The sequence below is a fragment of the Gamsiella multidivaricata genome (genome assembly GCF_025024155.1).
Source record: "Gamsiella multidivaricata strain RSA 2152 chromosome Unknown BC939scaffold_6, whole genome shotgun sequence".
NCBI lineage: Eukaryota > Fungi > Mortierellomycota > Mortierellomycetes > Mortierellales > Mortierellaceae > Gamsiella > Gamsiella multidivaricata.
The window spans coordinates 438,853-452,467 of record NW_026251714.1 but is presented as its reverse complement, the minus strand read 5'-3'; the positions used below and the strand labels follow the sequence as shown (position 1 = coordinate 452,467).

Genomic DNA, 13,615 nt, shown 5'->3' with positions numbered 1-13,615 from the left:
GGCTCCAAGCAGCGATTGGGGGTCATGTGACCCTAGGAATGGCCTGAGACAAAAAAAAATGTTTGAGATTTAGATCCGACTGCTGCGATCATCCACACCTCTCCCTCCTCAGCTCCTTCCCCCTTCTCAACCCATTCACCCCTCCCTGCACTCTGTACATACTACCGCTACACTGCTCTTGTACATATCCACCCACCTGTATATAACCAAACCGATCCATCCTCCCATCTTTTGACTTGGCAGCACTCAAAAGTGTAAACCATCCGTCATGGTCCTTCCTATCGTACGAACGTCTCTATTCTTTGTTCTCTGCTGTCTTCAGGAAGATAGCGCTGTTTTGCTCTAAAAACTGACTAGACACTCTCTCAACATGGCTGCACTAGCCCATGACGATCGCTGCGGCAACGAGTCTCGTCACCGGTACCCTCTTCATCTCCTTTTCAGAAGTCTATGCGGACGAGAAAACAGTATGTGTCCTCCGATGGTCCTCCGTTGATGGGAAGGACAAAATCATCGTCAGAGACTGATGTGAATGTCTTTTTCTATTTTGTGGGCGATATGAGCAAGCCCAGCAGCAATACTTCCACTCAATGCGAGAATCTTCCTTCGGATCTGAGTCCCGAGCACAAGGCCCCTCACTTTCGTACGAATGACAGACACAGATCGCTCCCCGCACCAGGGGAAGAGCTCATGCCTGGTCTGGCCTACGTTGCCCTTGCTGGCGTAACCGGCTCGCTCCTTGCTCGTCAGAGTACGTCCTCTTTTCTTTCATTGCCACCACTATGTTCGTTGACCATAACAATTTCTAACTTTTTTTTTTTTTTCATCTTCACAAAGGAGGGATGACCGTAAAAATGCTAGCGCCGGTCGCGTTCGCGTCTGCTGCAGGACTCTATTTCCTGCCTCATACGACCAGAAACTTGCTCGGGGTCGACTCGGCTTCCTACGACAAATGGACCGCCACCCATCCTCACTCGCACGCCCACGGTCAATTGCGCCCTCACAACCAAACGCCCGAGCTCTCCAATACTAAGCTGGTCTCCCAAGCTCGCACAGCCTGGGATTCTGTCCAGGACAAGGCTGGTGACCTCGACGACAAGGTCAGTACTAAAGGCAAGGAGGCCAAGACCTGGTGGAACAAGAACACTGACAAAGTTGAGGGTACCTTGAAGACCCAAGCCCAGGAATCAAAATCCTGGGTCGAAAACAAGGTGAACGAAGCCGACAGGGCCATCGATAACGCGTCTGCCAAGGCTGCCGGTGCTGCCAAGGGTGCTGTGGACTGGGTAGAGGACAAGTCCAAAATTACCGGTCCCAAGCTGGAGGTTAACACCAAAGACGCTGATGCTTGGCGGCAAACCCAAGGCCGTGTTTCGAAGGACACCAACGGCCGGGCCAAACTTGTGGCCAGGCTTGGTGAGGACAGCAGCCGCACGCACACCGAGAACTCCTGGCTCCGTCGAGAGTTTGGCGATGGTCCAGAGGAGACGTACAGTCCTCATCTCGACCGGAACCGTCGGTGGTCCGGCAGATCCAGCGTATCTAGCATGAACGGTAGCTGTGATTACTGGAGTGATGGACAGGAGCAAGGAACCGCCAAGGTTCGAGGCAATGACGACTACTGGTTCCGAAAACCGCCAAACAGTGCTCTCCGCAGCAATAAGGGTGCTTTGAACAACAGTGACGTCGATCGCTGGTCCTCTACCGGTGACGAGATCGGTACTGCACGCATGGACGATCCCAAGTACGAGAATTTGCATCGCCAACGCTCTGCGAACGCGGCCGATCTGCCCCACAAACCCGAGTACTGGACCAATGGCGAGGAGATCTCTTCTGCAGATATCCGCGATGCCAACTACTACAATTACCCTGGTAGCCACACTGCCCCGTCTCTCGGTCGTGCTTCCTGGTGGTTCAGGCATACAGGAACTTCTTCATTGGATTATGCCACAAGTCTGGCGAACCTGACGGGTCAGGGAGACAAGGAGTCATTCGCTCATGCCGATCACTTTCCTCATGATATCTCGAGTAAGCTGGCTACAATGAAGGCGGAGCTCGAAAAGGCCGCTGCCGATATTATGACCCGTGCCGAAGATAGAGCTGCTCATGCCAAAGCAGCAGGCGAGGCCGCAATTCACGACCGAAAGACTGTTATGGAAAAGGGCATCAAAGACCTCGAACAACGTCTTGCAGTCGAGAAAGAATCGGCTGAACGTGCAGTCAAGGAGGCCAAGGCTCGTGCCCAATCGTGGGAGAGGGACCATAGCGCTCTTGCTGAAAAGGCTGTCAAGGACATCGCGGACCGTTTCGCGCACGATAAGGCTGCCGCTGAGGCTTCAGCTGCTCAGCTCAAGTCCAAGGCTGAGGCGTGGGCTCGTGAGCAAAAGGAGAGGGTGGACACTGCTACCAAGGAGGTCCATGATCGTGTGATTCGAGAGACTGCTGCAACGGAGAAGAATGCGGCGGAGGTCAAGACAGCCCTCGAGACCCGAATTCGCGAGGAGAAACTCAAGATGGAACGTGAAATCGAGGAGAGCATCCGTCTCGAAAAGGTCAAGGAGGAAAAGGCGAAAGCCGATCTTCGTGCAAAAAATGAGGCCGTTGCCCGCGATCAAAAACTCAAATTGGAGAAGGGAGCCAAGGAGCTGGAGGAAAAGCTGTCGTTCGAGAGGGCTCAGGAGGCTGCGCAGGAAGCCAGGGCTCGCGCGGAGGCCGTGAAGGCTGCCAAGGAGAAGGAAATGCGCTTGATTCGCGAGAGAGAGGAAGCTGCTATCGCCGAGAGGAAGAGGGCTGCTGAGCATGCAGTCAAGGAGAGGGCTGACAAGCTGGCTTTGGAAAAGGCCGAGAGAGCTGCTCATGAGGCGAGGACGCGCGCCGAGGCGTTAGAGCTGGAGAAGAAGAAGCACACCGTGTTGGCAGCCAAGGAAATGGAGCACATGAAGGAAGTAGAGAGGGCTGAGACCGCTGCGCGCGATGCAAAGTCGAAGGCTGAGGAGGTGTTGCTGGAGAAGAGGATGGCTGGCAAGAAAGACATTGAGATGGAGGGGCGTCTGTCTGCGGAGAGAGCCCAGGCCGTAGCCAGAGAGGCAAAGGCACATGCCGAGACCATGGCGATCGAGCAAAAAATGACAGCCCAGCGTGCCAAGCATGAGCGCGAACAGAAGAGCGGTTTGGAGCAAGCCGAGGCTGGCGCACGCGAGGCCCGCATCAGGGCTGATGCACTGGTCAAGGAGATGAAGATGAGCAAGGACCGCGTCGACAAGGAGATCGAGCAGAAAATCGCGGCCGAGAGAGCTGAAGCAGCTGCTATGGAGGCCAGAACGCGTGCTGAGGCCACCTTGAATGAAACTGAGCGCACTGTCGAACACGATCGCAAATCGCGCACTGGCTGGAGTTGGCCATGGAGTGGTTCGCGTTCTTCAACCACCACAGTGGAGACCACTACTGAGACCACTTCCGTACCTTCAAAAGGTGCTCAATCTCGAGCCCAGAGCCGCGAAGGATCGGACACCACTGACCATCCTTTGAAGCACACTGTTGAGGATACTAAGCAGACCAAGGAAAACGTCGAGGGTGGCCTTGAGCGCCTGAAGCAAGCTGTTCTGGGTACCGAATCGAAAATCTCTGATGATGCACAGAGAGTCAAGGAGACTGTCCGCAACAAGGTGGAGGCAACAGCAGCCGAGCGCCGTGGGGTGTTTTCGCAAGGTGCTAAGTCTGACGCTACCTCCGATGTTGGACTGAATGTGCAGGCAGCGGCTGCAAAGGCTGGAGTAGAAATCAAGGCAGGAGCCAAGGATCAGTACTTGAAGAACTCTAGCGAGACAGCGCGCAAAGCCTATGACAATGTTATCGATGCTGCGACTACAGTCGAGGGACAGATCCTTCATCCTCATTTGCACCATGAGCATACAGACGGTGATGCCGCTAAGCACCATTTACACGACCATGTTCGTGGAGATCTCCGACAGGCCAAGGAGGATACTCAACACGGCTATGAGCGCCTGAAGGGCGCGACCACTGGTGCAGAGGAGGCTCCGGTCAAGGCGACGAATGATGGCAAGAGATGGTGGAGCGACAAGGCTGAGCAACTAGACCAAGAGCTGGACAAGACTCAGGCCAAGGTCGAAAAGTCTGCGGGGAACACCAAGGGGTGGTGGAATAGCAAGACGAACGAGACTGAGGACAAGGCTAAGCGTATGGACAAAGAGCTGCGTGATGGATTGAATAAGGCTGGCGATAAGTCGCAGGAGATGAATGATGATACAGCGCGGAACGCTGATGCTGCGGACGGGGACTCTTGGTTCCGAACGGAGCAGGCACGCCAGCATCAGCATAACCGCGGACCTGGCAGAGCTATGTAAAAATTACAATAGGATAAGTATTCTTTTTTTTTTTTGTTAAGCTGGGATGAAGCAGCAGCAACATCGGGATCATGCTCCATTATATACACTTCACTTGAGCCGAGGAGAAGACCGTATGCGTATGTTCCATCAAAAACATCTCGAGGCAAGACGTATGAAGCTAAGCGGGAACTAGCGATAAAAAACGCGTTCCAAAAAGTTTGTAATGAAGCGAGTCGTGCTCCTTTCGCCTCTATCGACACATCTTCCCACCTTTGCATCGTGCGACTCGCTTGTCCAACAAAAAAGCTACCTTCAGATTGGTAGCAAAAGGAATCGTGGTAGAAGTGGGATTTGAACCCACGCCTCTCTCGAGACCGCAACTTGAGTGCGGCGCCTTAGACCAACTCGGCCATCCTACCAGATAAATTTAGATTGAAAAAATAACCATTATATTTTTGTTTTCAGAGGTCACGTGATTGTAGGTATATTTTTTTGCTGTGCTTTTTTTTTTTTTTTTTTTTTTTTTTTTTCGATCGCAGCCCGTGGTCAGGTGTGTGCAGGGCCGCACAGACGGGTACGCTTCTTCAGCAAAAGCAGAACTCATGGGTCTCCTAGCTGCCATCCTATCTGCACCACCAGACCAAAACATTATTGTGGAGCTCGACAACCAAGCGGTCGTGCAACAATACCAGCAGCTTGTGCGTTCCCGTGCGGACACGTTACCTCGTAAGCGGTTCCGTAGTACGTACTCCGGACACTGGGCAGCACTACACAAGATTGTCCAGGATCGGTCTGGGTCGGTGGAGGTGAGGTGGGTCCGTGGGCACAGCACCAACACTGGCAACAATATTGCAGACACTGTGGCGACAGCCGCCGTCCGAGTCGAGTCAATGCCCTGGTCGGTTGATTTAAGCGAGCAGCAAGACATCCGCTTTTTTGCACATTGCCACGACCACCTTGTGGAACATGATCTGCGGCAGCTACTCAAGCAGCAGACGACAATCAGGCGTCATCAGGCCTGGACAACCCAACGTCGTGTCAAGAGAGCGATACCAGATCTTGCCGACGTGGAGTGGCGGTCCACCCTTGCCCATGTCCACGACAAGCGCTCTGTGCACACGTTCTTCAGCAGTGCTGCTGATACGTCCCAGAGGACACATCATATTAAGAAGCTGCATGGTATGCTGCCTACCCTGAATACCATGAAGGCTCGCCACCCGAGTCTATATCCTGACCGTGTCTGCTGCGTCTGCGATGTTCAGGACGAGGACAACCATCACCTGTGGACGTACAGTGCTACTAGAGATGTCCACAAGGAGATCTGGCGCGAAGGGCTGCAGCAGATTGATAAGTGGGGACGAGCTGCAACGACCGAATACAACAAGAACAGCAAGAAGCAGCAAGAGCGTGATAGGATCCGCGCTGGAGCCACCGCTGCTGCACCGAAACCCATTCGATGGGTTTGTCCTAACAACGAGACCCACATCCGAGGTCTATCCTGTATCGCCGGGACCCGATCAATGCTCAAAGGCGACGAGTATTATGACCGCTCTCCGTATCTGACCTGGAGCATCAGCGATTTATGCCGTGGCATCACACCCGTCAGCCTTATCAAGGAGTGGGGCAGTCTATTTACCTCGCCATCGTCGATTGCGCGCCAGGTCATTCACAAGTTCGTCGGCTTTATTGAGGAGAAAGCTACGGAGCTGATCTGGAAACCACGCTGCAAGGCCACCATTGCTCGAGAGCGAGAATGGGGGATCACAGCCAAGATGAAACGAACTCCATACAAGGGACCGAGAGGGGACTGGAGTGATGGGTATGGAGACATTAGCGACGATGACCAATGTCCGTGTGGTACATTACTCGCTGACCATGTAAACGGGAGCTGCCCTGGCCCCGTGCTTGACCCAGACGCAGCGGATCGGACGCTGCTGGATTGCCTGCAAGGGAGGAGGCGGTTGACAACCATGGAGGGGATGGGGAAGATACCCTTCTTATAACAAGGTGTTTTCAGCTTTTAACACACTGATGAGGTGTGGCAATTGTTGCGCAGGCCCTAGGGGCAGGCCCGGGGAATGTGACCTGTCTTTTGGCGACTGTGGATCAGTTCCGCTTTGGTGGTGAGGACAGCGATAGTAGATCTTTGCTAGTTAGTCTGACAGATTCGCAGAGTCAATTGACTCGAGAGACAAGTTGTTATAATTTTTTTTTTTTGGCCCGGCGATCAAGGGAGCTGCGGCGATCCGGCAAGCAAGCAACACACTCGACCATGTGGAGGACGAGACAAGGGACGACGATCAAGCGACCTGGGCGGTCCAAGATTTATATCACGGACTGACACCAACGACTCTCACCAAGGACTGGGAGAGCCTTCTCAAGACGACCACCTCGATCACGAGGTACATGGTCGGCCGATTTGTCAAGGCCATCGAGGAGTTCGGTCGGACAGAAATCTGAAACAGGAGATGCAAAGTCACCGTCGACTGGGAAAGAGAAAATGGGATCACTACCATGAGCAAACGCGCTCGGGGACGCAACTGTGATGGAGAGCACAGATGTAGTAGCAGTGATTTCGTTGGATCCACCAGGAGACAACGATGCGCAATAAATGTGAAAGAGATCAAGGAACGAGCGGATAAGCGAGTGCTGCAAAGCTGCATGCAGCAGGTGGAGCTCAACGTGATGGAACGCACCGGCAACTGTAGGTTTTTAATGATTGAGGAACGCGGCTAAAAGATGACCTTCGCGCACAACAGGCCAAGTAGGGAGCAGGGCTCAATCACCGACCACAGGCGGAGTTGAGTTACCACTCATGTTGATGGGGATTGTGAAGGGGATTGGAGCTGCGAGTGACCAGCAGCGGTGCGGCAAAAGCCGCTTATTAGATTATTGAGCACCCTTTTCTATGGCCCTAGCAATAGGGTTTCCTAGTCTAGAGCCCCTCACTAGTAAATCCCACATATCCTCGTGGCTTCTAGTTATCAAAAAAAAAAAAAAAAATAGCCTATCCTGGTAGAGGAGAGGACGGCGTAGATGATAGTTTTATGGCGGACGAGAACCTTTTTTTTTTTTCTTTTAAGACAAGAATGTTGAACATCGCACACTTAGGGTCTTCTTCCAGCTTTGGTTTAGGAGCGCGTCTGTTCTCTTTTTTTGGCAGCGCGTGTCAAGAACGCCAGGTCTATCTTAATAAGGGATGGTGATTGTTTTACGTGAGAAAGTCAAAAGCACAGAAAAAGTTCAAAATCAGGAACAAGACGCGGTTTTAGAGAGTATGGTCGCTCCTCGAACAGTTGCCATTGTTGCATATCGGAATATAAAGAGCGCCGTCCTATTTCTCCATTGGTAGATGTATAGTTTATTGGTGCTTGTGCAAGACAATCCTTTTTTGGCCCTTATCATTGCTAGGAAAAAACAGAGGGCCGTATCTCTCGTTCAAACAGTCCTTGGTACGCTTCTTCCGCGCCTCCAAGTCTTGAGTATCTTCTAAATGTTCACGCGTGGATTCAGGCTAGAGGAGGTGAGGGGGACGATGACTGAGTAAGTCTAAACAGGCATCCTAAGTCTTCATTCAGCGCATGCAGGGCGACTACTATTTCACCGCATTGCACCTGTGAATCGATTGGATCTCTCTGTTCTTGATCAAGACCCACTGGCTCATGAGTCCTTCCTCTCCTTGTGCAGCCCAGGAAGTTAGCCTTTAGAACTGTCGTTCGCCACGTTCATTCCACAAAATCATCTTAATTGGTACTCTTTCTTATTTCTTTGGAAGTGCAGCCCATAACGGCTTCCTGCTTATGATGGCGTCTATTGGGTAAGAAATGGTTGTGCTCTGATCTGCAGTCGTGAGGAGCGGGGAGAGAAACTTATCTTTTGTTATACTATCGCAAAGCTTCCATAAAGCCCTTTTTCTACAGCCGCTGGGGTTATAAAAGCGATAGCATGGAGAGGGGTTTTTTATTTAGCAAAATGGAAATGCAGATGCAGAACGCAGAACACGGAATGCAAAAAACGTGCCAGTATCATTACGAGGCCGTCCAGACGTTTCTTAGTTCTGACATCATCTCGATTCTTGAAATTCGTACAAATATCCTTGATGGTGAAAATGGGAATGTCGGTTTCCTCTGCAAGGGACTTGAAGGTGTGGGGGCCACCAAAATAGAGGCCAGCAATAAAGGCTTTGGTTAACTCGGGAGTGAGCTTCTGCTCTGAATTTTATTGTATGGGCTGTATATAACGACGGGCGACTTCTTTCTTCTCGGCGTCGATCTCTGCTTTGGTACGGCGCGCCATGATGAACGAGCGAACTAAGGACGGATGAGAGAGGCGTGTTACGAATGTTGATGGTGTGGAAGGTGTGTGCACCACGGCTTATGCTGCAAGCAAGCGTGCATCTGGTGTTGGCCCTGTGGCACTGATGATGACCTTTGCCAGAGTGATAAAGAGGCCGAAACAGCACTGTCCATGAAAGTTGCTTAGAACCAGAATGCATAGGCAGAGATATACTCTCCTGCGAGTGGAGAATAAAGCAGTGCGCAGGTCCTAGTCTACATTTACAGAGCCATAGTCGCTCATGACTCTAATTTATTATGCGCAGTATTATTGATAGAGACCTGTATACATGTTTCTCCAGGAAGCGCATTCGTGGGCCAGTAAAAGACTGGCAGGGAGTACGAGTCAGGGCCCTGCTGCTGATTTTCTACTCGCACCACATTCACCTATCTGGCAAGCTGAAAAATGTCCCCCAATGCCAGCGATTTTGCTGGCTCATTACCGAGGGGATTGGCTGTAGGGGAGGTACTCGACATGCTTTGGTTTGACGGTATTCCGAGCTGAGATACCACAGATGCCATGCTGATCAGCTTCTCACTAGCTCCGCAGAAGCTCAATGGCGGAACTGGCTCGCCCACAGCGCCGCGCTGGTTCAGCAACTGTATATTTATCCTGCCTAGGCCTTGCGCGTCTTGGATAGTGGCATATGACATGAAAAGTCCGCCATGGGTCGAGCTCCAATGCAGACACACGCGACAGCAGCCGTCTTCTTCCACCGCCTTCCACACGCGAACAGACTTATCGGCATAGCCGGTTGTGAAATAAGTGCCCTCGGGAGTCGTGTTCCATACGATGCCTGTGATATATCCATGAAAATCCTCAACGACCACCAAACACTGACCCGAGTGCACATCCCACAACCGCACGGTCTCATCATTACTACCCGAGGCGACCCATTGGCCGCATGGTGAAAATATCACACTCCTAAGCACCCCGGTATGACCGCTTAAGATGTGACCGGGCGCACCAGTTTGCACATTCCACAACCGCACCGTTTCATCCCAACTGCCCGAGACGATCTGCTGACCGTCTGGTGAATACATCACACCTCTAATATAGCTGGTATGGCCGCTTAGGATGGCATCGAGCGCACCGGTCTGTGCGTCCCACAGTCGTACCGTTCCGTCATCGCTACCCGAAGCAATCTGTTGGCCGCTTGGCGAATACACCACGGTCGTTATCCAAGAGGTATGGCCGCTCAAGATGGGACCGGGCGCACCAGTTTGCGTGCCCCATAGCCGCACCGTCTCATCATAACTTCTGGAGGCGATCTGCTGGCCAGTTGGCGAGTACACCACACTTGTAACTCGGTCTGTATGACCTGTTAAGATGGGGCCGGATGCGCCGGTTTGTGCAACCCACAGCCGCACGCTGTTGTCCTCGCTGCCCGAGGTGACCTACTGGCTGTTTGGCGAGAACACCACGCTTGTGACTGCATCACTATGACCGCTTAGGATGGCATCGAGTGCACCGGTCTGCGCGCCCCACAGTCGCACGGTATTATCACCGCTGCCCAAGGCGACCTGCTGGCCGCTTGGTGAGTACATGATCCTTGTAACAAGGTCGGTATGGCCGCTTAAGATGGCATCGAGTGCACCGGTCTGCGCGTCCCACAGCCGCACCGTCTTGTCATAGCTGCAGGAGGCTATTTGCTTGCCGCTTGGCGAATACACAACGCTCTCGACACAGGCAGTATGCCCGTCTTTGATGGTATCGATTGCGCTGGTTTGTACGTCCCACAATCGCACCGTTTTGTCAACGCTGCCCGAGGCGATCTGCTGGCCGGTTGGTGAATATACCAAGCTCGTAACCCGGTTGGTATGGCCGCTTAGAACGGTAGAACGGCGCCAAGGGCGCCGGATTGTGCATCCCACAGTCGCACCGTCCTGTCATAACTGCAGGAAGCTATTTGCTTGCCGCTTGGCGAATACACAACGGCCTCGACACAGGCGGCATGGCCTCGTAAAGTGGCTACGGATGTGCCGGCTTGCACGTCCCACAATAGCACCGTCATATCCTCACTGCCTGAGGCAATTTGATGGCCGCTTGGCGAGTATACCACGCTCATAACTCGAGCGGTATGGTCACTTAAAATGGCAACGGGTGAACCAGTTTTCACGTCCCATAATTGCACCGTCATATCTTCACTGCCTGAAGCAATTTGCTGGCCGCTTGGCGAATATGCAACGCTCCTAACGACACCGGCATGGCCGCTTAAGGTAGTAACGGGTGCGCGGGTTTGCGCGTTCCATAACCGCACCGTCTTGTCCTCGCTGCCCGAAGCAATCTGATGACCGCATGGCGAAAACGCAACAGCCATAACAACGTCGTCATGGCCGCTTAGAATAACACCAGGTCTATCGGTGTGCACGTCCCACAGTCGCACCGTCTTGTCATCACTGCCCGATGCAATCTGCTTGCCACTTGGTGAGTACACCACGCTCGTAACATAATCGGTATGGCCTCCTAACGTGAGGGTTTTTGACCAAGTCGTGGTGTCATATACGCTGATCGTGCTGTCTGCAACACCTACGGCGCAGGCCCTCCCATCCGGTGAAAATGCGCAGGAAGACACCCCGCCATCCTCCATGAAGTACGGCCATTCGCCAAACTGTACGCCTGCCATCCGTGCATTGTTTAAATCGGCCTGACGCAGCCAAATGTCGCGAAGATTGACTTTTCTCAGATCCGCCTCTTGCAGCTGTGCAGAATCGAACTCTCCGCCGCTCAGATCAGCTCCTGGAATCCGGATGCCTTTAAGATCTGCGCCGTTGAACCGTATCCCGGCCCTGACCAGTATCGTGATCGCATTAGCTGCTGCATTGCGCCTCTCCTCGTCGGTTTTCGACCGCTCAATCATCGCGAGCAGCTGTTGCTTGAAAATGGGCTCCTGTTGGGCTCGCTCCGCTAGGAACTGCAGAACTGACGGCTCGCCCACGAAGCTCCTCCATGTCAGAGGGTGGTTGACAGCAGGTTGCTGGGTCGTAGTAGACTTTTCTTCTGACGCCGCTCGCCATTCGAAGCTGAACATGGAGCTGACACTCCCTCGACGGGCCTGAGCAGAAGTCGGACGCGGAGCCTTGTTTTCTTGCGGATCAAACACTGCGAGCGCAAAGCAGTACTCCAACAGCGACCGATGGATGAACCGGTACTGACGGCCACTGCGGCTCAAAGGACAGGCCTCGCGTAGAAGCTGGACCTCGTCTTCTCGGCTGAAGAACTTTGTTTTCCATGTCTCTTCGTCTTTGGAGCGCGAGTACTCGACGACTGGCTGACCTGCCTGCTCCCTATAGATGGCAGCCGCCAGTCTTTTCAGAAAATCAGTGCCGTTCAGCGTAAAGCCGTCGTCCACCAGAGTGTCAAAGGCCGCCTTCGCTTGCGGGCTCAGCTCGTTTCCCCCCACACATTTCTTGCCGCGCTCCAGCCACTGTTCCACGAACTGGTCATACAGCGCAACGCGCGTAACTCTGGTCCTGGAGAGATCTTGCATCTGTCCTGCATCCACAACTCGCGGCAGCACCTCCAAAGATAGCGTCAGAAGAAACGGGTTCCTCACCAGGTCCTGCAGGTTGGGAACCTGCTCAAGCGCCTCCAGGTATTGCTTGGTCCGCCACAGCGGCCTGTTCTGGCGTACATACTACCTGATGTAGTCTTCGACCTGGAATGATGAGAACGGGACAATGACTGCCTCCTGGAAGAGGCTCGATGCGGCGCTATGGTTTCGGTCGGTCGGCTGAAAGCGGTCTCTGTCGTCCTGGCCAATGAACTCGCTACGGCAGCTGATCAGCATCTTGGCGCGCCACTCCCCTGGCTCATTCAGCTGGTTGCTTGCATACAGGTTGTGAGTCTGCAGGCTCTCGTCGTATCCATCGCAGATCAGGATCAGCTCACGGTGCTGCTTGGTCTCTCGGATCTGGGGTTCTATAAAGTCGTTCCTGCGCAAGTGCTTGGCGATCAGATCCTGCTGCGGCCTGTCGATTGCAGGCAAACTGATATGGAGCGGGATCCGGCCTTTCTGTTTCCCGCAGCTGCTCCACAACTCGCACTCGAGTTCCCGATTGAAGGTCGACTTGCCCGCACCGGAATCACCCAGCAGCAAGAGCACCCTGCGATCACTGCTCAGGAACTCCTTCACATTCTCCATCAGCGGGAACAGCACATCGTCGGACGCTTGTAGGCTGGCCTTGGCTCGAGGAGGGATGTAGACGACCTTGCCCCGTTCCGCTAGTCGCCGCTCCTTCAGCCTGCGCAGGTCGTCCTCGACGTCTGGGATATCCTGGACACGATCGAGCAGTGATGGAGACGCCAGCGGCGGTAAGCCGACCTTTAGCGGATATTGGTTTGGAGGTCCATTGATGCAAGTATGATACAGAGCCTGTTTCTGTGGATCGCCATTCTTTTCCAGCTCCTGTAGCAGGGTGCGTGCGTGGCCCTTTATCGGGCTGTCTGGTATATCGCCTAACTGGATGAGGATCGTGAGAATCCATTGCTTGACGTTGGCTTGCTGGCCCCAGTCCAGGTCGTTCCTGTACAGCTCGCCTAGGAAATTGACGGCGCCTCGGTGGGTGCTGACTTCCCAGAGCGGATCGGCAGCAATCTCTCCAAGCCTCTGGCATAAACCCCATTCGAACGCGGGGTCGCGTCGGCAGGGAGCCTCACATATCAGGCTCTTGAACTCGGCGAGTCGACCGTCTCGGAGCAAAGCGTCTGCGCCACGCAATGCTGGGTACCATGCGCGCTTCCGACTGAAGCTGAGGCCCTCCTTGAGACTGTCCAGAAATCCCTGTCCGCTCTCGACCAGCGAGCTCACGCCTTCGTACCCGAGTACGGCGACCTGGTACACCTCCCCCAGTCCTTCCTGAAGATTTCCCAGTCCGTCGATAAAGCCACTCACATCCAGGCCCTTGACCGCACTCACTAGCCCTGAAATGCCA

General features: G+C 53.6%; 2 protein-coding genes and 1 non-coding gene across 3 annotated transcripts; 1 reads left to right on the top strand and 2 right to left on the bottom strand.

Moving 5' to 3' along the window:
- The first annotated feature begins 109 nt into the window (after positions 1 to 109).
- BC939DRAFT_438754 (uncharacterized protein) lies at positions 110 to 4,388 on the top strand. Its single transcript, XM_051553879.1, has 2 exons — positions 110 to 751; positions 838 to 4,388. Exons 1-2 carry the CDS (start codon positions 451 to 453, stop codon positions 4,362 to 4,364), a joined length of 3,828 nt encoding a protein of 1,275 aa, XP_051416475.1. The 5' UTR covers positions 110 to 450; the 3' UTR covers positions 4,365 to 4,388.
- A 294-nt stretch (positions 4,389 to 4,682) lies between these two features.
- Positions 4,683 to 4,765, bottom strand: BC939DRAFT_t27. The gene has a single exon. It is a non-coding gene; the product is annotated as a tRNA-Leu (tRNA).
- Positions 4,766 to 8,917: 4,152 nt separating this feature from the next.
- BC939DRAFT_438743 (WD40-repeat-containing domain protein) lies at positions 8,918 to 10,159 on the bottom strand. Its single transcript, XM_051553878.1, has one exon. It carries the CDS (start codon positions 9,722 to 9,724, stop codon positions 9,068 to 9,070), a length of 657 nt encoding a protein of 218 aa, XP_051416474.1. The 5' UTR covers positions 9,725 to 10,159; the 3' UTR covers positions 8,918 to 9,067.
- Positions 10,160 to 13,615: the final 3,456 nt, after the last annotated feature.